The 24,062-nt window shown below is 46.4% G+C and overlaps 1 protein-coding gene across 3 annotated transcripts in view; it reads left to right on the forward strand.

The window, feature by feature from the left end:
• IFT172 (intraflagellar transport 172) overlaps positions 1-24,062 on the forward strand; it is a 91,761-nt gene that overhangs the window by 31,383 nt on the left and 36,316 nt on the right. For 2 of the 3 annotated variants that reach the window (XM_082249410.1, XM_082249411.1), the window contains 13 exons: positions 2,442-2,603; positions 2,788-2,841; positions 3,720-3,823; positions 4,169-4,254; positions 7,467-7,579; positions 9,902-10,069; positions 13,672-13,808; positions 13,953-14,060; positions 14,206-14,290; positions 17,013-17,105; positions 17,592-17,669; positions 18,795-19,043; positions 21,415-21,493. In XM_082249410.1, coding sequence (XP_082105536.1) covers positions 2,442-2,603; positions 2,788-2,841; positions 3,720-3,823; positions 4,169-4,254; positions 7,467-7,579; positions 9,902-10,069; positions 13,672-13,808; positions 13,953-14,060; positions 14,206-14,290; positions 17,013-17,105; positions 17,592-17,669; positions 18,795-19,043; positions 21,415-21,493 — 1,516 coding nt within the window. Of the gene's footprint in view, positions 1-990; positions 1,010-2,441; positions 2,604-2,787; positions 2,842-3,719; positions 3,824-4,168; positions 4,255-7,466; positions 7,580-9,901; positions 10,070-13,671; positions 13,809-13,952; positions 14,061-14,205; positions 14,291-17,012; positions 17,106-17,591; positions 17,670-18,794; positions 19,044-21,414; positions 21,494-24,062 lie in introns of those variants that run through there. The other variant, XM_082249412.1, reaches the window with a different exon arrangement.

Genomic DNA, 24,062 nt, shown 5'->3' on the forward strand with positions numbered 1-24,062 from the left:
AGGTGAGTCCATAGTGTATATGTTAGATATAAGATGACCTATGTGGGCCCCAGCCAGGTGATTGATACTGTGTATGTTAGATATAAGATAACCTATGTGATCCCCAGCCAGGTGAGACCATACTGTGTATGTTAGATATAAGATGACCTATGTGGGCCCCAGCCAGGTCAGGTGAGTCCATACTGTGTATGTAAGATAAAAGATGACCTATGTGGGCCCCAGCCAGGTGAGTCCATACTGTGTATGTTAAATAAAAGATAACCTATGTGGGCCCCAGCCAGGTGAGTCCATACTGTGTATGTTAGATATAAGATAACCTATGTGGGCCCCAGCCAGGTGAGACCATACTGTGTATGTTAGATATAAGATGACCTATGTGGGCCCCAGCCAGGTGAGTCCATAGTGTATATGTTAGATAGTAGATAACCTTTATCTATGTGAGCCCCAGCTAGGTGAGTCCATACTGTGTGTGTTCAATATAGGATGACCTATGTGGGCCCCAGCCAGGTGAGTCCATACTGTGTGTGTTAGATAGAGGATGAACTATGTGGGCCCCAACCAGGTGAGTCCATACTGTGTATGTTAGATATAAGATGACCTATGTGGTCCCCAGCCCGGTGAGTCCATACTGTGTGTGTTAGATAGAGGATGAACTATGTGGGCCCCAACCAGGTGAGTCCATACCGTGTATGTTAGATATTGAATGACTCATGTGGGCCCCAGCCAAGTGAGTCCATACTGTGTGTGTTAGATATAGGATGATGACCCATGTGGGCTCCAGCCAGGTGAGTCCATACCGTGTATGTTCGATACCAGATGACCCATGTGGGCCCCAGCCAGGTGAGTCCATAGTGTATATGTTAGATAGTAGATAACCTTTATCTATGTGAGGCCCAGCCAGGTGAGTCCATACTGTGTGTGTTCAATATAGGATGACCTATGTGGGCCCCAGCCAGATGAGTCCATAGTATGTGTTAGCTTTAGGATGACCTATGTGGGCCCCAGCCAGGTGAGTCCATAGTGTGTATTAGGTATAGAATGACATATGTGGGCCCCAGCCAAGTGAGTCCATAGGGTGTGTGTAACCTATAGGATGACCAATGTTTGCCCCAGCCAGGCAAATCCATACTGTGTGTGTTATATTATCTTAAATCTACTGTATGTGGGCCCCAGCCGGGGGATTCCAGATATTGTTTGTTTGTGTGTGTGTTAGATATTGGATGTAAAGCATCATTGCTGAAGGCGGTACACCTGGGGACAGACACAATGTAAACATATGAGACTCAATTCACAAAGCTCACACACCAGGGAAAAAACAAAGGAGAGCGCCCGGTGGGACTTTGAGTGAGGTGGATGCAAAAAAATATAAATAAACATGAGTATACAATAACAAATTTAATAGGTACAAAGCGTATGATACATATGAAAATGCATATAGACAACAGACATCAGTACACGAAATGACGTAATAATATCAATAAAAAAATACTAGATGACATACATAAGCTCATAACTGGAGTGTGGACTCCGTAATAGCATAGTAATATCGATATAAAAAATATAATAAATGACATGCATAAACTCATAACTGGAGTGTAGACTCGACGCGTTTTTGTGGGTCCTATATGCCCACTCATCAGGAGTGTGAAAGAGTATGCCTGTACAAGAATAAATAAAAGAACAGAATGAGTCTGGTGTTGATATGCATAAAATTAGCCAGCAGGTGTGGGACTTCAACATAAATATGTATACCCCAGGGAAAGGATCATGTTTTTTTTTTTTTGTTTTTGTTTTTTTTTAAAAGTGACAGTTATTTTTAGGCGAGTCCTTTAGTTTTTTAAAATTACAATGATCTTTAAAGATTAAGCTGAACTCCAGCCTTACCTTTGTTTTTCATCCCACTTGTAGCACATCATCTCCTGTATGAAACCAATTACCCTCAATTCCCTACATACTTTTATCTCTACAATATAATCCTGCAGGAGCTATCTTGGACCCACTATCATTTTCTGTCTGAATTACTTCAATCATCGATAATCCCCCTCGTCTCCTAATCCATACTATCAACCGTACTGGCAACCGTACTGCGTTTTCTAAGTAGAAAACATTCAATGCCTCCAAACTTTAGCTGTGCAATTTGCTGATCTAGTATAATCAAGCAACTGATCAGCAGATAGAACAGATAAAGTCTGCAGCATCCAGTGGCCATCTAGGAGGAGCATACGTGTCTAAAGGGATGCCATTCATGTGTTTTTTTCATGTAATGCTCCAGGCAGGGTGTTGTGTTAATTACAGGGGCCTCCCGGGCTCCGACCACTAAACTCAAAGTAAAGACCAGCAGACAGACCCAGTGAAGATATTACTGGGTGTCGGAGGAGGTGCATTGATTGATGATTGCATGTTGCAAGGCTATATAACTGTCCCTCCAATCTGTTCTGCAGGTGATTGTAAAGAATCTTTCCACTGGGACCCGTGTGGTCCTGAAATCCCATTACGGCTACGAAGTGGATGAGGTGAAAGTCATGGGCAAGGACCGGTATCTCGTGGCGCACACTTCAGACACCTTACTGCTCGCAGATCTGACAACCAACCGGCTGAACGAGGTACAGTGTTCCCACTAAAGGATAATAGGTTCAGGGTGGTTACCCATAGCAACTGGTGGAAAATCATCTCGGGTGATAGTGAGTTGGGCATCGTGGGTGTTCCGATTTGAACGAGCCTTGGTTTGTACAGCTTACTCTTGTAGGGACAGATTATGTCATGTGACCCTGCTGTCTCTTCCTATAGGTGGCCTGGCCAGCTTCTGGAGGAAACGAGAAATTCTTCTTTGAAAATGAAAATGTAAGAAGCACAAAACACCTTGCATTGGACTGAGCCATTTTCATCCTTTACCCTGCCTGCCCCAAAATTCTGCATGCCCTTGCACCATAAATTCTGCCTGCCTCTACCCTGCTGGCCCAAAATTCTGCCTGCCTCCACCCCTGCACCTTAGATTCTGCTTGCGTACACCCTGCTGCCCCAGAATTCTGCTTGCGTACACCCTGCTGCCCCAGAATTCTGCTTGCCTACACCCTGCTGCCCCAGAATTCTGCTTGCCTACACCCTGCTGCCCAGAATTCTGCTTGCGTACACCCTGCTGCACCAGAATTCTGCTTGCGTACACCCTGCTGCCCCAGAATTCTGCTTGCCTACACCCTGCTGCCCCAGAATTCTGCTTGCCTACACCCTGCTGCCCCAGAATTCTGCTTGCCTACACCCTGCTGCCCCAGAATTCTGCTTGCCTACACCCTGCTGCCCCAGAATTCTGCTTGCCTACACCCTGCTGCCCCAGAATTCTGCCTGCCTCCACCCCTGCACCTTAGATTCTGCTTGCCTACACCCTGCTGCCCCAGAATTCTGCTTGCCTACACCCTGCTGCCCCAAAATTCTGCCTGCCTCCACCCCTGCACCTTAGATTCTGCTTGCCTACACCCTGCTGCCCCAAAATTCTGCTTGCCTACACCCTGCTGCCCCAAATTTCTGCCCTGCCTCCACCCCTGCATCTGGGATTCTGCTTGCCTGCACCCTGCTGCCCCAAAATTCTGCTTACCTACACCCTGGGACCCCTTGCTGATGCCATCTAATAACAGCCCCCCCCCCCTCCACACCTGTCCCAGACCATTGGAAGTGATCTGGGGGTGAGGTGTCCTCATCAGTGATAACATCTGTCTACCTGACAGGTCTGTATGATCTTCAATGCTGGGGAGCTGACACTGGTGGAGTACGGACGTAGTGAGGTACTGGGGTCTGTCCGCACCGAGTTCATGAACCCCCATCTAATCAGGTGAGTCTGACTACCATGGCACTGGGTCTCCAGAGTGGCACAACTCTTACAGTCTGATTATTGCACTTCTCTTATTAGTACATTAGAAATTTTCATTGACCTCCTATTTACCAAAAATGTACTGTGTATGTCCAATAACCAATACAGTGGAGCCATACAAGCAAGTTAACCACCATAAAGGCAATAATTGAGTAAAAATTGGCAATAAGGTCCAGAGGATGTCCACACCATAGCTTCATGGGTTTTGTGGCAAGAAACCAATTTGAGATTTATCACACCAAAAAATCGGTGCTGAAGAAAAGGTTATCGAAAGCAAATCTGATCCTCTGCTTTGTCTGTGTACAGCGTCCGTCTGAATGAGAGGAAGCAGCGCGGTATAGAGGACAACAAGAAGCTGGCTTATCTGATTGACATGAAGACCATCGCTATAGGTAAAATACTAGGGGAAGCCAAACATCCATCTGCCATGTTTAACTGTCCTCGCTGTTGTATCAAATCCAGGTACCAGATGATCCAGAACGGGATCTCCTCAGGGTACATGTACCACCTTTCTACTAAGAGTCAACTTTCCAAATGTATGGACCCATCTGTAGCTTTCTGCCATGTTTGCTACATACTGACCTGTCTGTATGTATCTGTTCCACTCTCACACATATCCTGATCCATCTCTAGGTGTCTTCTTCACCTTGACCACATACTGACCCATCTACAGGTGTCTACCCCACCTCCCAAATACAGTGACCCATCTAGAAGCGTCTACTCCACCTTCCAACCTGCCCCGCTTTGACCTCATGCTGACCCATCTATAGGTGTCTGTTCCATATTCCAACATACACTGATCAATCTATAGGTGTCTGCTCTACTTTGCCAACATACATTGATCCATATATAGGTGTTTGCTATACCTTTCACATATAATAATCCATTCTAGATTGTAAGCTCTAACGAGCAGGGCCCTCTAGTTCCTCCTGTTTTGAACTGTATTGTCTTCCCTCACATTGTAAAGCGCTGCGCAAACTGTTGGCGCTATATAAATCCTGTATAATAATCTTTGGGTTTCTGCTCCACCTTCCACATACAATGACCCATATTTAGGCATCTACTGTACTTTCCACATACAGTACCCATCTATAGGAGTCTACTCCACCTTCCATCTTCAATGGGCCATATATACTGTAGGTGTCTGCTTACCTTCCACATACAAAGATTTTAGACTAGTCATCTAAAGGTGTCTGCACACCTTCCGCATGCAGTGACCCATCTATAGATTTCTACTCACCTTTCACATGCAATGACCCATCTATAGATTTCTACTCCATCTTTTACATACAGTAACCCATCTACAGCAAACCCCCCTCCATTGCGGGGGTTACGTTCCGGACCCAGCTGCGAAAAGTGAAATTCCGTGAAATAGAAAAACCCTATTAAAATGCATTGTAGGCATGATTTTTTTACTGTCACTGTACGTGTAGAAGCATTTTAAGGTCTTTAACCACTTAAGCCCCGGAGGATTTGGCTGCTAAAGGACCAGGGGTTTTTTTGCGCTTTTTTACTGCGTGACTTTAACGGACAATTGCGCGGTCGTGCGACGCTGTTCCTAAACGAATTTGACGTCCTTTTTTTTCCCACAAACAGAGCTTTCTTTTGGTGGTATTTGATCACCTGTGCGATTTTTTGATCACGCGCTATAAACAAAAAAATAGCGTAAATTTTGCAAAAATAACAATATTTTTCACATTTTTTTTATAGGAAATTCCCCAAAAAAAAAAAGTAAAAATCAAAATTTTTTAACATTTTTCGGCCAATTTGTTTTATGCTACCTATGTTTGGTAAAAAAAAATCGCAAAAAGCGTATTTTGATTGGTTTGCGCAAAAGTTATCGCGTTTACTAACAAAGGGAAAGATTTTTGTCATTTTTGGTTTTTTTTTTTTTAACGCGTAATGGCGGCGATCTGCGATTTTTTTTTTTTTCGGTACTGCGACATTGCGGCGGACAGATCGGACCCTTGACTGACATTTTTGACACTTTTGGGGTTACCAGTGACATTACTGCAGTAATCAGTGCTATACATATGCACTGTTACTGCAAAAATGACACTGGCAGGGAAGGGGTTAACTTTATTGGACAGGGAGGGGTTAAGTGTGTCCTAGGGGCGTGATTCTAACTGTGTAGGGACATTCCTATTGGTGTAAAAGCAAAGATCAACCGTTCTACATAGTAGAACGGACAGATCTTCACTTTTACACAGGGAGAACTGACAGGCAGCTTGTTTACACAAGCTGCTCTGTCTTTCTCCCTTCACAGGAGCGATCGCAGTGTGACTGGCGGACATCGAGTCCGCCGGTCACACGCACTGACTTGCCTGTGAACGAGCCTCGGCGGGCGCGCGCCCGCCCGCGATAGGCTCGCAAGTCAGTGACAGGCGAGTGACGTACCGATACGTCACTCTGCCTGGCCGGGGCTGACCGCCGCAGTATATAGTCGTGCGGCGGTCGGCAACCGGTTAAACACACTTTTAAAACAATAGAAACTCATTTAAACACATAAAAGATACGTAGAGACAGAGCAAGAGCTATGAAAAACACAAAAATCTTTCATTTTTAATGATTTATATAGTAAAATAACATTACAAAAAAAAACGCGAATTACCGGGACCGCAAAAACTGAACCGCGATGTAGCGGGGGATTACTGTATTAGTGTCTGCTCCACCTTCCACATACAATGACCCATAAATGTCTGCTCCAGCTTCCACATTAAATGGCCCATAGGTACTGTAGGTGTCTGCTTTCCTTCCACATACAGTAACCCATCTATAGGTGTCTGCTCCTCCTTCCACATACAATGACCCATCTATAGGCATCTACACCACCTTGCTCATACAATGACCCATCAATTGGTGTCTGCTCCTCCTTCCACATACAATGACCCATATATAGGTGTATGCTCCTCCTTCCACATACAATGACCCATATATAGGTGTATGCTCCTCCTTCCACATACAGTGACCCACATATACTATAGGGGGTCTGCTTACCTTCCACATACTGTGACTCATTTAAAGGTTACTTCTCAACTTCCACATACAGCGACCTATCTATAGGTGTCTGCTCCACTTCCAAGATTCAGTGACCCATCCATTTGTCTCTAGTACACCTTCCACATATAATGATTCATCTATAGGTTTCTGTTGTATCTTGCCTACTATGATTGACTCATGTATACATGTTTGCTTCACTTTGACCACTTACTGACCCATTTCTAGTTATCTACTCCATTTTCCAGAAACAATGACCCACCCACATTCTGACCCAGGTGGCTTTAACTTCCACATGGTGTTCCAGCTATAAGTGTTTACACCATCTTCCACATATGACGACCCACCAGTAGGTGTCCTATCCACCTAGCCCACATAGAATGACCTATTTTAAGGTCTTTGCTCCACCTTGTCCACATATACCAACCCATCCATAGGTTTTTGTCTCATCTTCCTACATTCAATGAGCCATCCTATAGGTTCCTGGTCCATCCTCTAATAGTATACTGACTGTATTTTTCTCCTCATCATCCCATATATGAAAGCCTAACAACCTGGCTATCCAGCTATGTTTACTGATCGACTATTTTCTTCCTGTTTCTGGCAGTGGATCTTCTAACCGGGTATAATATCGGGATGGTCACCCATGACACCAAGATTGACTGGCTGGAGCTGAATGAAACTGGCCACAAGCTGCTCTTCAGAGACAAAAAACTTAGAGTGAGAGAAATGGACCTTCTGTGATCTTCTACCCCGTCCATGTGGGCTCTCCTCACCTGTCCTGTGCTCCTCACTGTGCCAGTCCTGCTCTGTCCTTACCTCTCCATCCTCTCCTATCTTGTGTTCCTAATTGTCCTAGCCCTGATATGTCCTTGCCTCCCTATATTGTCCTCACCTGTCCTGTGTTCTTCACTTTCCTGCCCTGATGTGTACTTACTGTACCCCCACTGTCTTCGCCTGTTCTCTGCTCCTCACTGCCCCAACCCTTCTTGTCGTTTACTTTTCCATACTTTTCTCTCCTATCCTAGTCAATTCTCGTCTCTTCATTGTGGCTCTGTCTTCCCCCAGCTCAGGGGTCACCAAACTTTTCAAACAAAGGGCCAGTTTACTGTCCTTTGGACTTTAGGGGGGCCGGATTGTGGCCAGTGGGGGTAGAAAATGTCCAGGGCCCAGCATAAAAGAGAATAAACATTGCCTCAGGGTTGGTGGTCAGTTATTTAGTGCCTTTGGTCAGTAGGGTGACTAGTGCCCCAACATTGGTATTCCTGGGAGGAATAGTGTCCCATCATTGGTATTCCTGGGAGGAATAGTGTCCCATCATTGGTATTCCTGCGAGGAATAGTGTCCCATCATTGGTATTCCTGGGAGGAATAGTGTCCCATCATTGGCATTCCTGGGAGAAATAGTGTCCCATCATTGGTATTCCTGGGAGAAATAGTGTCCCATCATTGGTATTCCTGGGGGGAATAGTGTCCCATCATTGGTATTCCTGCGAGGAATAGTGTCCCATCATTGGTATTCCTGCGAGGAATAGTGTCCTATCATTGGCATTCCTGGGAGAAATAGTGTCCCATCATTGGTATTCCTGGGAGAAATAGTGTCCCATCATTGGTATTCCTGGGGGGAATAGTGTCCCATCATTGGTATTCCTGGGGGGAATAGTGTCCCATCATTGGTATTCCTGGGGGGAATAGTGTCCCATCATTGGTATTCCTGGGGGGAATAGTGTCCCATCATTGGTATTCCTGGGGGGAATAGTGTCCCATCATTGGCATTCCTGGGGGAATAGTGTCCCATCATTGGTATTCCTGGGGGGAATAGTGTCCCATCATTGGTATTCCTGGGGGGAATAGTGTCCCATCATTGGTATTCCTGGGGGGAATAGTGTCCCATCATTGGTATTCCTGGGAGAAATAGTGTCCCATCATTGGCATTCCTGGGGGAATAGTGTCCCATCATTGGTATTCCTGGGAGGAATAGTGTCCCATCTTTTGTATTGGTGGGAGGAATAGTGTCCTATTGCTGGTGTCAGTGGAAGGAATAGTGCCCCATCATTGGTGTCAGTGGGAGAAATAGTGCCCCACCATTGGTATTAGTGGGAGGAATGGTGCCCCATCATTGGTGTCAGTGGGTGTAATAGTGCCCAATCATTGGTGTCAGTTGAAGGAATAGTGCCCCATGATTGGTATCAGTGGGAGGAATAGTGCCATATCATTGGTGTCATTAGGAGGAATAGTGCCCCATTATTAGTGTCAGTGGGAGGAATAGTGCTGCACCGTTTGTATTAGTGGGCAAAATAGTGCCACATCATAGGTATCAGTGGGAGGAATAGTACCCCATCATTAGTATCAGTAGAAGGAATAGTGTCCCATCATTGGTGTTAGTAGAAGGAATAGTGTCCCATCATTGGTGTTAGTGGAAGGAATAGTGTCCCATCATTGGTGTTAGTAGAAGGAATAGTGTCCCATCATTGGTATCAGTGGGAGGAATAGTGTCCCATCATTGGTATCAGTGGGATGAATAGTGTCCCATCATTGGTATCAGTGGAAGGAATAGTGCCCCATCATTGGTATCAGTGGAAGGAATAGTGCCCCATCATTGGTATCAGTGGGAGGAATAGTGCCCCATCATTGGTATCAGTGGGAGGAATAGTGCCCCATCATTGGTATCAGTGGGAGGAATAGTGCCCCACCATTGGTATCAGTGGGAGGAATAGTGCCCCATCATTGGTGTCAGTGGAAGGAATAGTGCCTCATCATTAGTGTCAGTGGGAGGAATAGTTCCCCTATCAGTCATGTCAGTGGGAGGAATAGTACCCTATCATATGTGTCAGTGGCCGAAATTATGCCCCACTATTGGTGTCCGTGGGAGGAGAAGTGCCTCAAGGGCCTAATAAAGGCTAGCCAAGGGCCACATCTGGCCCTCGGGCCACAGTTTGGAGACCACTGCCCTAGATAATGCATCTGTTCTGTTTCTACCTTCCCCCCCCCCATTTGTTGAGGTTTACTGCTACAATTCTTCCCTTTCTTTGTGTCCGTACAGCTGAACCTTTTCGATGTCGCAGATGGCCAGAAGACGACCATTTTAAATTACTGCTCCTATGTGCAGTGGGTACCGGGAAGTGATGTAGTGGTAGCACAGAACCGCAGTAACCTCTGTGTCTGGTACAATATCGATTCTCCAGAACGGGTCTCAATGTTCCCTATCAAGGTTATTTTGGGTTTAGTGAGCATTTTGATGTAACATTGTTCATTGTAGAAAGCCAGATATATGTAACACTTTAAGCGACCTGTATCTAAATATCTGACTGCTAAAATTTAAATCTTTGAAGTACTGTTTACATTCTTAAAAGTACCTGTTCTGTTGAATCTGTGCTCAAAAAAGCAGGCAGAGTACAAATGGCTGGTCACCAGCAATGTCTTTGTAGAGGCAGCCATATCAGTAGAGGAACAAGGCTTTGCTTTCTCATGTCAGTTGCTGACATGCCTGGTGGGTTAATGATAGAGGTGGAGGAAGCATAGATCCAGAGAATGAATAAAGCAGAATCGGGGAGATCCTTCCATTGCAGGTCCTCAGATACAGCTTCTTCTCCAGCAAGAAGAACAGTGGGCAGCACAGTAGTGACCTCATCAAATCTGGCTCCAGATCTGGTGACACTATAAGTAAGGCAACAGTGCCTCAGATGGTCTTGCACTGCAGATATACAGCTATAAGGATACAGAACAGGAAACCCTGTTTCTCTTACATCCTCCGACAGTCGCCGCCCACTCATACAGTCTTCACCAATAGGGTATTGACTTCATTTCCACAGGAGTAGCTAGGCATAAGACTTGTTAGAAACAAAGCATTTACATAGACACACCCATGGGGGCTGTCCCACTGGTCCTTTACCCCTCCTGCAATAGCCATCCCAGCTCAGTTTGTCTTCTGCCTAGTCAAGGAGTAGATAGGCTTCCCTGTGCTGGGGCTACAGTCTCAGCCGCCTTCTTCTATTTTATGATTTATTTTCTGCAGATTGTCAGTTTTTTCTTTACATTACTAGCCGTTTATTTTGTCAGCATTAGTTAGTCGGATCTTCGGATGAAGACGGCGTTGCGGAGCTGGGAATCGGGAAATTTCCTGCAACCTGCGGGTCAGTGGAATCTTCTCGGATGGTCAGGGAGATTTATCTCCTTCCTACTTAGGGTCTCGGAGGGTGCTCTGGGCTTGCCCTCATTACATCCCCTCTCTCTCTCTCTCTTTCTTTTGATGACCTTCAGTCTTTTTCCCCCCATCCTTAGAGGACTTCTGTCCATTCCTGGGACTTGAGTCTGGTTTCTGCTTCTTGAATGGATCCTGCTGTGAGTAGATCCACTATTTTGGACTCTGTTGAACATCAGTTTAGTGCTGTAGGCCCTATACCTCCAGAAACGTTTGGGAACTCCCCTATGGCGGGGTGAAGCTGGCAGAAGCTGGCTCTGGAGGGCTTAGTGTTCCCTTGGATTGTCAACAGGCAGCTCACAAAACAACCTTGCTGCAGGTACTCTACATGGTGATGGCGCATGTCTGGAGGTCTTCAAGTTGGGAGCTAATTAGGGGGATTTGATTACCAGCTACAGAGGGTCCATACAAAAAAATTCTAACAAACTGTATACAAAAGAGCTTACTTTGCTATTGGAAATGCTCTCCAGAAAATACATATTTACTTTCAAAGCTGTGAAAACATGGTATAGTCTTCCACAGGATTTTTGTTCTGGCAGATACAAAAGATTGCTTTAAATGGAGGCTTTCCTAAAAGGACAAAATATGAAGCAACTCTGTCGCTATACTAATGTTTCCCAGCAAAGCTCTCCCTGGATAAAAATACTGTAAATATTCAACTTTTTTTGCTGCCTTCACCATCAAACACGAAGGGTTATCCAACAAAGTCTACTGGGAAACCAACACTTCCAGAAGTGTCCACCCTCTGGGTTCCCTGCAGCTCTCACTGGTTCCTCCTGTTGACCTCCACGTTAAAGGGCTTTGGGGCTGGTGTTGATGGCATCACTTTGACATCACATTGAGCTGATTCTAAGATCATATAAAATTTACTGACAGGGGCATTTGACCTGCAATTGAACTCTTTCTGACCTACATTTGACCAGCGGTTTAACTTCTGACTTGCGGTTGAGCTCCTTCAGACTTGCGGTTGAGCTCCTTCTGAATTGCGGTTGAGCTCCTTCTGAATTGCGGTTGAGCGCCTTCTTCTGAATTGCGGTTGAGCGCCTTCTTCTGAATTGCGGTTGAGCGCCTTCTTCTGAATTTGCGGTTGAGCTCCTTCTTCTGAATTTGCGGTTGAGCTCCTTTTGACTTGCACTAGAGTTCCTTTTGACTTGCACTAGAGTTTCTTTTGACTTACATAGTTACATAGTTAGTGAGGTTGAAAAAAGACATCAGTCCATCCAGTTCAATCTATGATGTGTGTGTGTGTTTGCTGTTAACTGTACATTGTATACCCCTGTATGTTGTGGTCTTTAAGGTGCCCATCTAATCATTTTTTGAAACTATTGATGCTCCCTGCTGATACGACTGCTTGTGGAAGAGAATTCCACATCCTTACTGCTCTGACAGTGAAGAACCCCTTACGTATTTTAAGGTTAAACCGCCTTTCCTCTAGTTTTAGTGAGTGGCCACGTATTCCCTTTCTCTGAATAGTTTGTTCCTTATGCTAGGGTCGCCAGTACAGTATTTGTACATTGATATCATATCCCCCCTCAATCGTCTCTTCTCCAGAGAGAATAAGTTCAGTGCTTGTAGTCTTTCCTCATAGTTGATGTCCTCCATTCCCCTAATTATTTTTGTTGCCCTTCTCTGGACTTACTCCAGTTCCAGCACATCCTTCCTGAGGATCGTTGCCCAGAACTGGACAGCATACTCCAGATGTGGCCGGACCAGAGTCTTGTAGAGCGGGAGAATAATCTCTTTATTTCTGGAGTGAATCCCCTTTTTTATACATCCCAGTATTCTGTTGGCTTTGCTTGCAGCTGCTTGGCATTGCATGCCACTGCCAAGCCTGTTGTCTACTAGGACCCCCAGATCCTTTTCCATTCTAGACTCACCCAGAGGTTCCCCCCTGGTGAGTAGCTTGCTTTCTGGTTTCTGCGCTAGAGTTCCTTTTGACTGGCGCTAGAGTTCCTTTTGACTGGCGCTAGAGTTCCTTTTGACTGGCGCTAGAGTTCCTTTTGACTGGCGCTAGAGTTCCTTTTGACTTGCGCTAGCGTTCCTTCTGACTTGCGCTAGAGTTCCTTTTGACTGGCGCTAGAGTTCCTTTTGACTGGCGCTAGAGTTCCTTTTGACTTGCGCTAGCGTTCCTTCTGACTTGCGCTAGAGTTCCTTTTGACTGGCGCTAGAGTTCCTTTTGACTGGCGCTAGAGTTCCTTTTGACTGGCGCTAGAGTTCCTTTTGACTTGCGCTAGAGTTCTTTTTGACTTGCGCTAGAGTTCCTTTTGACTGGCGCTAGAGTTCCTTTTGACTGGCGCTAGAGTTCCTTTTGACTGGCGCTAGAGTTCCTTTTGACTGGCGCTAGAGTTCCTTTTGACTTGCATATGACCTACTTCAAGCGGGTTTGTATTCTCATAGGCTTGTATCTAAATCAAACCAAGTCTGCTGACACAGGCCAGGCCCTTTTACAAGTCGTTTTTGCCTTGTTTTGGATCAGCTGATAGATCGGAGTATGCTAGGCGTCATTTAATGTTCATCCTGTTCTGTATGTATGGAACACTTGATGGTATCTGCAACCTCTGGCAATGGCCTTCTTTATGTGTGTAAATGATGTCTTCATCTCACTACTATAGGGTGACATTGTGGAGCTGGAGAGGAATGAGGGAAAGACTGAAGTGGTGGTCACCGAAGGGGTCAATACGATATCCTACGCCTTGGATGAAGGCCTTATAGAGTTTGGGACTGCCATTGATGACGGTGACTACTACAGGTATGACTTCTGCTGTGTCTTGGCTGTTGGGGAGATTTCAGCATCCATAGTGACCCAAGTACAATGTAATAAGGATAGTAAATAGAAGTAGTAGTTCTTACACATATGACCAATAACACTCATCCTCCTTTCTACTGTACACAGAGCTGTGGCTTTCTTGGAGACTCTGGAGATGTCCCTAGAGACTGAAGCAATGTGGAAGACCCTCAGCAAACTGGCCCTGGAGGGCCGCCACTTGCATGTCGCCCAGAGGTGGGTTGACAGCTTTTCCTGACCAGCACAGAATTATGAATGAGAGGGAGGAGTGTGCTGAGATATGTTGTATATAAGATTTGTGACAGAAGTGGTAATGAATGCCATATACTATAGTAATATAACACAACTATCCCTCTTTCAGGTGTTTTGCGGCCCTGGGGGATGTCGCCAAAGTCAAATTCCTGCGGGAGACCAATGAGATTGCAGAGCAGTCAGCAGCAGAGTATGTGAGTATCCTCTAGAATGCATGACCGGATTCTAGGCTAGGAGGGTCATGTGAAGGTCTGGAATTGGGTTTTAGGAATGAGCCCTGTTATGTAGCCTTCATCCAGTGAGAACACAGATGTTATGAGTTATTCCCATAGGAGGGCTCATCCACTTATTAGGTGTCATGTGCCCCGGGGCCCCAGTCTTTAATTGGTGCTGCTCCTCACTGGTTATATCATTGGTATAACTGTCTAACAGGTCCAAGTCTGTGATTTGTACAGCTCCTAGCTGGTTATATCACTGGAATAACTGTCTACCAGTTCCTAGTCTGTGATTGGTGCAGCTCTTGGCTGGTTATATCATTTGGTATAACTGTCTACAAGGTCCCAGTCTGTGATTGGTGCAGCTCCTGGCTGGTTATGTCATTAATATAACTGTCTACCAGTTCCCACTTTGTGATTGGTGCAGCTTCTGGCTGGTTATGTCATTGGTATAACTGTCTACCAGTTCCCACTCTGTGATTGGTGCAGCTTCTGGCTGGTTATGTCATTGGTATAACTGTCTACCAGTTCCCACTCTGTGATTGGTGCAGCTTCTGGCTGGTTATGTCATTGGTATAACTGTCTACCAGTTCCCACTCTGTGATTGGTGCAGCTCCTGGCTGGTTATATTGTTGGTAAAACTGTCTACCAGGTCCCAGTCTGTGATTGGTGCAGCTCCTGGCTGGTTATATCAATGGTATAACTGTCTACCAGGTCCCAGTCTGTGATTGGTGCAGCTCCTGGCTGGTTATGTCATTAGTATAACTGTCTACCAGGTCCCAGTCTGTGATTGGTGCAGCTCCTGGCTGGTTATATCATTGGTATAACTGTCTACCAGGTCCCAGTCTGTGATTGGTGCAGCTCCTGGCTGGTTATATAATTTGGTATACCTGTCTACCAGGTCCCAGTCTGTGATTGGTGCAGCTCCTGGCTGGTTATATAATTTGGTATAACTGTCTACCAGGTCCCAGTCTGTGATTGGTGCAGCTCCTGGCTGGTTATGTCATTAATATAACTGTCTACCAGGTCCCAGTCTGTGATTGGTGCAGCTGCTGGCTGGTTATATCACTGGAATAACTGTCTTCCAGGTCCCAGTCTGCGATTGGTGCAGCTCCTGGCTGGTTATATCATTGGTATACCCGTCTACCAGGTCCCAGTCTTTGATTAATGCAGCTCCTGGCTGGTTATGTCATTGGTATAACTGTCAACCAGGTCCCAGTCTGTGATTGGTGCAGCTCCTGGCTGGTTATATCGTTGGTAAAACTGTCTACCAGGTCCCAGTCTGTGATTGGTGCAGCTCCTGGCTGGTTATGTCATTGGTTTACCTGTTTACCAGCTCCCAGTCTGTGATTGGTGCAGCTCCTGGCTGGTTATGTCATTGGTATAACTGTCTACCAGGTCCCAGTCTGCGATTGGTGCAGCTCCTGGCTGGTTATATAATTTGGTATAACTGTCTACCAGGTCCCAGTCTTTGATTGGTGCAGCTCCTGGCTGGTTATGTCATTAATATAACTGTCTACCAGGTCCCAGTCTGTGATTGGTGCAGCTGCTGGCTGGTTATATCACTGGAATAACTGTCTTCCAGGTCCCAGTCTGCGATTGGTGCAGCTCCTGGCTGGTTATATCATTGGTATACCCGTCTACCAGGTCCCAGTCTTTGATTAATGCAGCTCCTGGCTGGTTATGTCATTGGTATAACTGTCAACCAGGTCCCAGTCTGTGATTGGTGCAGCTCCTGGCTGGTTATATCGTTGGTAAAACTGTCTACCAGGTCCCAGTCTGTGATTGGTGCAGCTCCTGGCTGGTTATGTCATTGGTTTACCTGTTTACCAGCTCCCAGTCTGTGATTGGTGCAGCTCCTGGCTGGTTATGTCATTGGTATAACTGTCTACCAGGTCCCAGTCTGCGATTGGTGCAGCTCCTGGCTGGTTATATAATTTGGTATAACTGTCTACCAGGTCCCAGTCTTTGATTGGTGCAGCTCCTGGCTGGTTATGTCATTAATATAACTGTCTACCAGTTCCCAGTCTGTGATTGGTGCAGCTCCTGGCTGTTTATATCGTTGGTATAACTGTCTACCAGTTCCCAGTCTGTGATTGGTGCAGCTCCTGGCTGGTTATGTCATTAATATAACTGTCTATCAGTTCCCAGTCTGTGATTGGTGCAGCTCCTGGCTGGTTATGTCATTAGTATAACTGTCTACCAGGTCCCACTCTGTGATTGGTGCAGCTCCTGGATGGTAATGTCATTGGTATAACTGTCTACCAGGCCCCAGTCTTTGATTGGTGCAGCCCCTGGCTGTTTTAGTCATCGGTATATCCTAATGGCCTCTTTGTAAACAAAAAATACTCCTTTCACAGCACTGCACCATGTTTCTGCTAGATCTTTCCCCAGTTCAAAAAAACGTACAAAGTGAAAATTCCAATATTGGTAAGAAGCTGTTAAATGGTGAAAGACAGAAGGATTGGAGGAGAAAATAAAGAATATTCCCCATGTACACCAGAAAACTGGGGTATTGTCCTCATATGATTGAAATTGGCTGTAACAACTTCATATTCAGGAGAGGATGCCAGGATAGCTTGAGGGAAACCTGCAACACTAAAAGCGTCCTTCCAGTCATTTAGCAAATGGCAGCCAGTACACCACCAGCAGCAGTGAAATCCAGATATATAGCACACTAACCCTTATTCTCCGCTTCCAGGGTGGAGATGGCACCAGGAGTTACAAGGTTCAAGCCCGACTGGCCATGATGGAGCACAATTTCAAACTGGCTGAGATGATTTACCTGGAGCAGGTGAGATTATGTGCATGCAGGACTGAGATAAAATGATTTATCTGCGGCAGGTAAGACTGGGGAGACTCCGTGCATGCTAATGAGATGATCTTCCTGGAGCAGGTAAGACTCTGTGCATGCTAGGATTGAGGTGAGATCTTCCTGGAGCAGGTAAGACTCTGTGCATGCTAGGACTGAGGTGAGATGATCTTCCCGGAGGAGGTGAGACTCTGTGCATGCTAGGATTGAGGTGAGATGATCTTCCTGGATCAGGTGAGACTCTGTGCATGCTAGGACTGAGGTGAGATCTTCCTGGAGCAGGCGAGACTGTGCACGCTAGGATTGAGATGAGATAATCTACCTTGAGTATCAGTGCAAATTGGTACTGAGATGAGCTGTACTTGGAGCCATTTTACTGAATTATGGAACTTTGGCAGATTATTTTACTTTGTAAACATCCAATGAATTTATTATCCTTTTGTCTGCTTTTTTTATTTTCACCTTCAGAATGCGGTGGCGGAGGCAATGGTTATGTACCAGGAATTACACATGTGGGATGAATGTATTGCTGTAGCAGAAGCCAAGGTATGCTGTGTGTGAGCGATGTAATGTGATCTCCCCAACCCAGAGGGCATATAGAGGACACCACACATGAGTCACTGGAGACCCAGGAGCTCGCAGGGGTCACTGGAGACCCAGGAGCCCGCAGGGGTCACTGGAGACCCAGGAGCCCGCAGGGGTCACTGGAGACCCAGGAGCCCGCAGGGGTCACTGGAGACCCAGGAGCCCGCAGGGGTCACTGGAGACCCAGGAGCGCATAGGGGGGTCACTCGGGATGCAGGAGACTACAGGGCTCCTTGGGGACACAAGGGCGCACAAGGGTCACTGGAGACACAGGGCTCCCTGGGGATACAAGGGCACACAGGTGTCACTGGAGGCACAGGGACTCCGTGGGGCCACAGGGGTGCACAGGGTTCACTGGAGACACAGGAGCTCCTAGGGGTCACTGGAGGCACAGCAGGACACAGGGGTCACTGGAGGCTCAGTAGTGCACAGGGGTCACTGGAGGCTCAGTAGTGCACAGGGGTCACTGGAGGCACAGGAGCTCCCAGGGGTCACTGGAGGCACAGCAGGACACAGGGGTCACTGGAGGTTCAGTAGTGCACAGGGCTCACTGGAGGCTCAGTAGTGCACAGGGGTCACTGGAGGCTCAGTAGTGCACAGGGGTCACTGGAGGCACAGGAGCTCCCAGGGGTCACTGGAGGCACAGCAGGACACAGGGGTCACTGGAGGCTCAGTAGTGCACAGGGTCACTGGAGGAAGGTGCAGAGGACTGCTTAGGCTTAGCGAAGTGTTGCTCATATACTGGCAACACCTGACACTGGATCCCCAGAAAGGTGAAATGAAAAGCATTTATACCTCCAAAATATGTCGTCTTTTCTGTGCTAAAGGCAGGGGAGCCAGTGTATAAAAAAAATCTTGATGTTTGTAGCTATTCCTCATATTCTGAGTTTTCTACAAGATGGCTGGGTGTCTATAAAGTCTAAAGCTGCATAGATGATGTTCTCTCCTTCTAGATTGTCCTCTGGTGATCTTCAGTCTTTATATAATGATCAGAGATGGCAGTGAGATCGCCTTCTGCTGATAGGGCTGGTTATGAAATACCGTACCTTGAATAATCTTTGACAGAATTTTCTTGTTCCCCCACAGGGTCACCCTGAGCTGGAAAGTTTGAAGCGCAACTACCTGCGGTACTTGTCAGACAGTCAGCAGGAGGAGAAAGCGGGTGAGGTGCGAGAACAAGAAGGTGACTATATCTCAGCGGTCAACATGTACCTACATGCCGGACTCCCAGCAAAAGCGGCCCGTTTGTGTATGAGCCAAGAACAGCTCCTGGCCAATTCCGATCTCATCGGGAGGGTTACTGCTGCCCTGATTAAAGGAGACTTCTACGAGAGGGTGAGTCATACTACTTCATCTTTCCAGATGTCTACAAATTGTTTCGCATTATGTCTCACCGGTCTATAGACCTTTCAGGACTCTTGACTCTCCATAGAACCTTCTAAATTTCCTCTTACTTTTTCTATCCGAAATTAAAACGGTATTAAAGGTTTGGCTTTTTTTTAAAATAACAAACATATTATACTTACCTGCTCTGTGCAATGGTTTTGCCCAGAGCAGCCCCGACCCTCCACTTCTCAGTTCCCCCGCCAGCGCTTCTGGCTCCTCCCCCTTGACCAGTGCCCCCAATAGCAAGTTGCTTGCTATGGGGGCATTGGTGCGTGCTCGCTCCCGAGCCCTGCTCTATGTGTCAAAAAGACACAGAGAGCTGTGGCTTGGCCCTGCCCCCACTCTCTCCTCATTGGCTCACTGGCTGTGATTGACAGCATTGGGAGCCAAGGGAGTCCCAGGACAGCTGAGCCTCCCATGCTCATTGCGGGATTGTGAGGGGGCTCAGCTGAGTATTAGGGGGGCTGTAGGGGGAAGAGGGGGCATGAAGATAAAAAACCTTCAGCCTTTACTACCACTTTAATTTCCTCTCACTTTCTCCGCAGACCTTTCTAAATCTCCTCTTTCTCTGTAGACCCTTCTAAATATCCTCACACTTTCTCCATAGACCCTTCTAGATCTTCTCTCACTTTCTCTGTAAACACTTCTAAATCTCCTCGTAGTTTCTCTGTAGACCCTTCTAGATTTTGTCTTACTTTCCCTGGAGACCATTTTTAACCACTTTACCACCGGAGGATTTTGCTGTCTTACGTCCAGGCCACTTTTTGCGATTCGGCACTGTGCGAATTTAACGGACAATTGCGCGGTCGTACAACGCTGTACCCAAACAAAATTTACGTCCTTTTTTTTCCCACAAACAGAGCTTTCTTTTGGTGGTATTTGATCACCTGTGCGATTTTTACTTTTTGCGCTATAAACAAAAAAAGAGCAACAATTTTGAAAAAATAACAATATTTTTCACATTTTTTTTATGTGAAATTCCCCCCAAAAAAAATGTAAAAGTCAAATTTTTTTTACATTTTTGGCCAATTTGTTTTCTGCTACCTATGTTTGGTAAATAAAATCACAATAAGCATATTTTGATTGGTTTGCGCAAAAGTTATTGCGTTTACTAACTAAGGGAAAGATTTTTGTCATTTTTGGTGAATTTTTTTTTTTAACGAGTAATGGCGGCGATCTGCGATTTTTTTTTTTTTTTTTTTCGGGACTGCGACATTGCGCCGGACAGATCGAACCCTTGACTGACATTTTTTACACTTTTGGGGGTACCAGTGACATTACTGCAGTAATCCATGCTATATATATGCACTGTTACTGTAAAAATGACACTGGCAGGGAAGGGGTTAATTTTATTGGAGAGGGAGGGGTTAATGTATGCCTGGTGCTTACTGACGTGTGGGGGGGGGGGGGGTGACTGAGTGACACAGGGACAGATCGCAGGTTCAGCTATGCTGAACCCTGCAATCTGTCACTGTCTGTCACTTAGGAGATCCGCCCGCTTTGTTTACACAAGCGGGCGGATCTCCAGACTCGATTCCCCGACGATCGGGGAAGAGCAGCGTCGATCGGTGCCGCTCCTCCCCTGGCCCGACTCCCGCTGTGACTGAATACAGCGGGAGCGAGCCTCCGGCGGCGCGCGAGTGCTGCCCACAAGGGGAGGAGTCCAGCGACGTAGGTCTACGTCGCTGGACGATAACTAACCACTTTGCCGCAGTAGAGCTCGAGTGAGCGGTCGGCAAGTGGTTAAATCTTGTCTCACTTTCCTTGTAGACCCTTTTAGATCTTATCTCGCTTTATCTGTGGACAAGGCCTTATAGATCTCTTCTAACCTTGTCTGTAGACCCTTCTTGATCTCCTTTCTCTTTAGATCCTTCTGAAATCTCCTCTCAATTTCTCTGTACACCTTTCTAGATCTTCTCTTTTCTTCTCTATAGACCCTTTTAAATCTCCTCTCACTTTCTTCATAAACCCTTCTGGATCTTCTCTCACTTTATCTGTAGACTCTTCTAGACCTTTACTCTCTTTATATGCAGCTTCTTTTATATCTTCTCTCATATCCCTGTAGCCTGTTCTATATCTCCTCTCACTCTCTCCATATCTTGTTCTACAGTAAATGTGTATAAAAGCAAGGTTTTTAAAACATTTACATAAATTGTTCTTGAAGCCTTGTGCAGGTTGCTGCAAAAAAAATCAACAATCTTCTATTATATTTTACACAATTTCCAATATTCTCATTATTTGTCATTTCCTACATCCACATGTGTTCTGGATTTTGTTTCTAGACGTTTGTCTGATATTGGTATTTATTGGCCTTTTTCAGGCAGGGGACTTGTTAGAAAAGATTAATAACAGCCGCCGGGCATTGGAATGTTACTGCAAGGCCAATGCCTTCAGGAAAGGTGAGTAGAACAATGTTGACCTGACATTGGTAGTCCCAGAACCAAAGTAACCTAACATGGAGATCCCAGACTGGTAATGACTTGACATTGGGGGCCCCCTGATGTTGATTGTCTCAGACTGATAGTTACCTGGCATTGGAGGTTCCCAGACTGATGGTGACCTTACTATGGGACTTCCAGACTGATGGTGACCTTACTTTGGGACTTCCAGACTGATGGTGACCTTACTTTGGGACTTCCAGACTGATGGTGACCTTACTTTGGGACTTCCAGAGGCAGACTGATGGTGACCTTATTTTGAAACTGCCAGACTGATGGCTACCTTACTTTGGAGCTTCTAGACTGATGGTGACCTTACTTTGGGGCTTCCAGACTGATTTTTACCTTACTTTTGGGCTTCCAGACTGGTGGTGACCTTACGTTGGGGCTTCCAGGCTGATGACGACCGTACTTTTGAGGCTTCCATACTGATAGTGACCTTATTTTTGGGGCTTCCAGACTGATGGTGCCCCTACTTTGGGGCTTCCAGACTGAAGGTGCCCCTACTTTGGGGCTTCCAGACTGAAGGTGGCCTTACTTTGGGGCTTCCAGACTGATGGTGGCCCTACCTTGGGGCTTCCAGGCTGAAGGTGGCCCTACCTTGGGGCTTCCAGACTGAAGGTGGCCCTACTTTGGGGCTTCCAGACTGAAAATGGCCCTACTTTGGGGCTTCCAGACTGAAGGTGGCCCTACTTTGGGGCTTCCAGACTGAAGGTGGCCCTACCTTGGGGCTTCCAGACTGAAGGTGGCCCTACCTTGGGGCTTCCAGACTGAAAGTGGCCCTACCTTGGGGCTTCCAGACTGAAGGTGGCCCTACTTTGGGGCTTCCAGACTGAAGGTGGCCCTACTTTGGGGCTTCCAGACTGAAGGTGGCCCTACTTTGGGGCTTCCAGACTGAAGGTGGCCCTACTTTGGGGCTTCCAGACTGAAGGTGGCCCTACTTTGGGGCTTCCAGACTGAAGGTGGCCCTACTTTGGGGCTTCCAGACTGAAGGTGGCCCTACTTTGGGGCTTCCAGACTGAAGGTGGCCCTACTTTGGGGCTTCCAGACTGAAGGTGGCCCTACTTTGGGGCTTCCAGACTGAAGGTGGCCCTACTTTGGGGCTTCCAGACTGAAGGTGGCCCTACTTTGGGGCTTCCAGACTGAAGGTGGCCCTACTTTGGGGCTTCCAGACTGAAGGTGGCCCTACTTTGGGGCTTTCAGACTGAAGGTGGCCCTACTTTGGGGCTTCCAGGCTGATGACGACTTTAATTTTGAGGCATCCATACTGATAGTGACCTTACTTTTGTGGCTTCCAGACTGATGGTGCCCTTACTTTGGGGCTTCCAGACTGATGGTGCCCTTACTTTGGGGCTTCCAGACTGAAGGTGGCCCGACTTTGGGGCTTCCAGACTGAAGGTGGCCCGACTTTGGGGCTTCCAGACTGAAGGTGGCCCGACTTTGGGGCTTCCAGACTGAAGGTGGCCCGACTTTGGGGCTTCCAGACTGAAGGTGGCCCGACTTTGGGGCTTCCAGACTGATGGTGGCCTTACTTTGGGGCTTCAAGGCTGATGATGACCTTAATTTTGAGGCAACCATGCTGATAGTGACCTTACTTTTGGGGCTTCCAGACTGATGGTGCCCTTACTTTGGGGTTTCTAGACTGACAGTGACCTTACTTTGGCGATTCAAGGACGATGGTGACCTTACTTTGGGACTTCCAGACTGATGGTGACCTTATTTTGGGGCTTCCAGGCTGAAAATGGATTGACACTGAGAGAATCCAGACTGATGTTGACCTGGTATTGGGGATACCAGAATGATGATGACCTGACGTGCGTACCAGCGTGATGGTGACTTGACACTGGGAATACCAGACTAACAGTGATCTGACAATGGGGATATTGGACCAAACGTTATTTGACAATGGGGGATATCAGGCTGACAGTGACCTGACAATAGGGGTACCAGACCAAACGTGACATGAGACTGGGGGTTCCCAGACTGATGTTGATAATACTCGTACATCAAATGTATGGTACAAGTATCTTAATACTGTATCCATGGGGTACTTTATAGTCCCACTATTCCAGATAAAAGAACAACAAATATGATCACGGATACTGTATATTATAGTGGGGGAAAATTCTCAGGAATATTAACCACTTAAGCCCCGGAGGATTTTCCTGCTAAAAGACCAGGGGGTATTTTGCGATTCGGCACTGCGTGAATTTAACGGACAATTGCGCGGTCGTGCGACGCTGTACCTAAACGAATTTGACGTCCTTTTTTTCCCACAAACAGAGCTTTCTTTTGGTGGTATTTGATCACCTGTGCGATTTTTACTTTTTGCGCTATAAACAAAAAAAGAGCGTAAATTTTGCAAAAATAACAATATTTTTCACATTTTTTTATATGAAATTCCCCAAAAAAAATGTAAAAATCAAAATTTTTTAACATTTTCGGCCAATTTGTTTTATCCTACCTATGTTTGGTAAAAAAAATTGCAAAAAGCGTATTTTTATTGGTTTGCGCAAAAGTTATCGTGTTT

Source organism: Pelophylax lessonae (assembly GCF_965119305.1).
Source record: "Pelophylax lessonae genome assembly, chromosome: 3".
Taxonomy (NCBI): domain Eukaryota; kingdom Metazoa; phylum Chordata; class Amphibia; order Anura; family Ranidae; genus Pelophylax; species Pelophylax lessonae.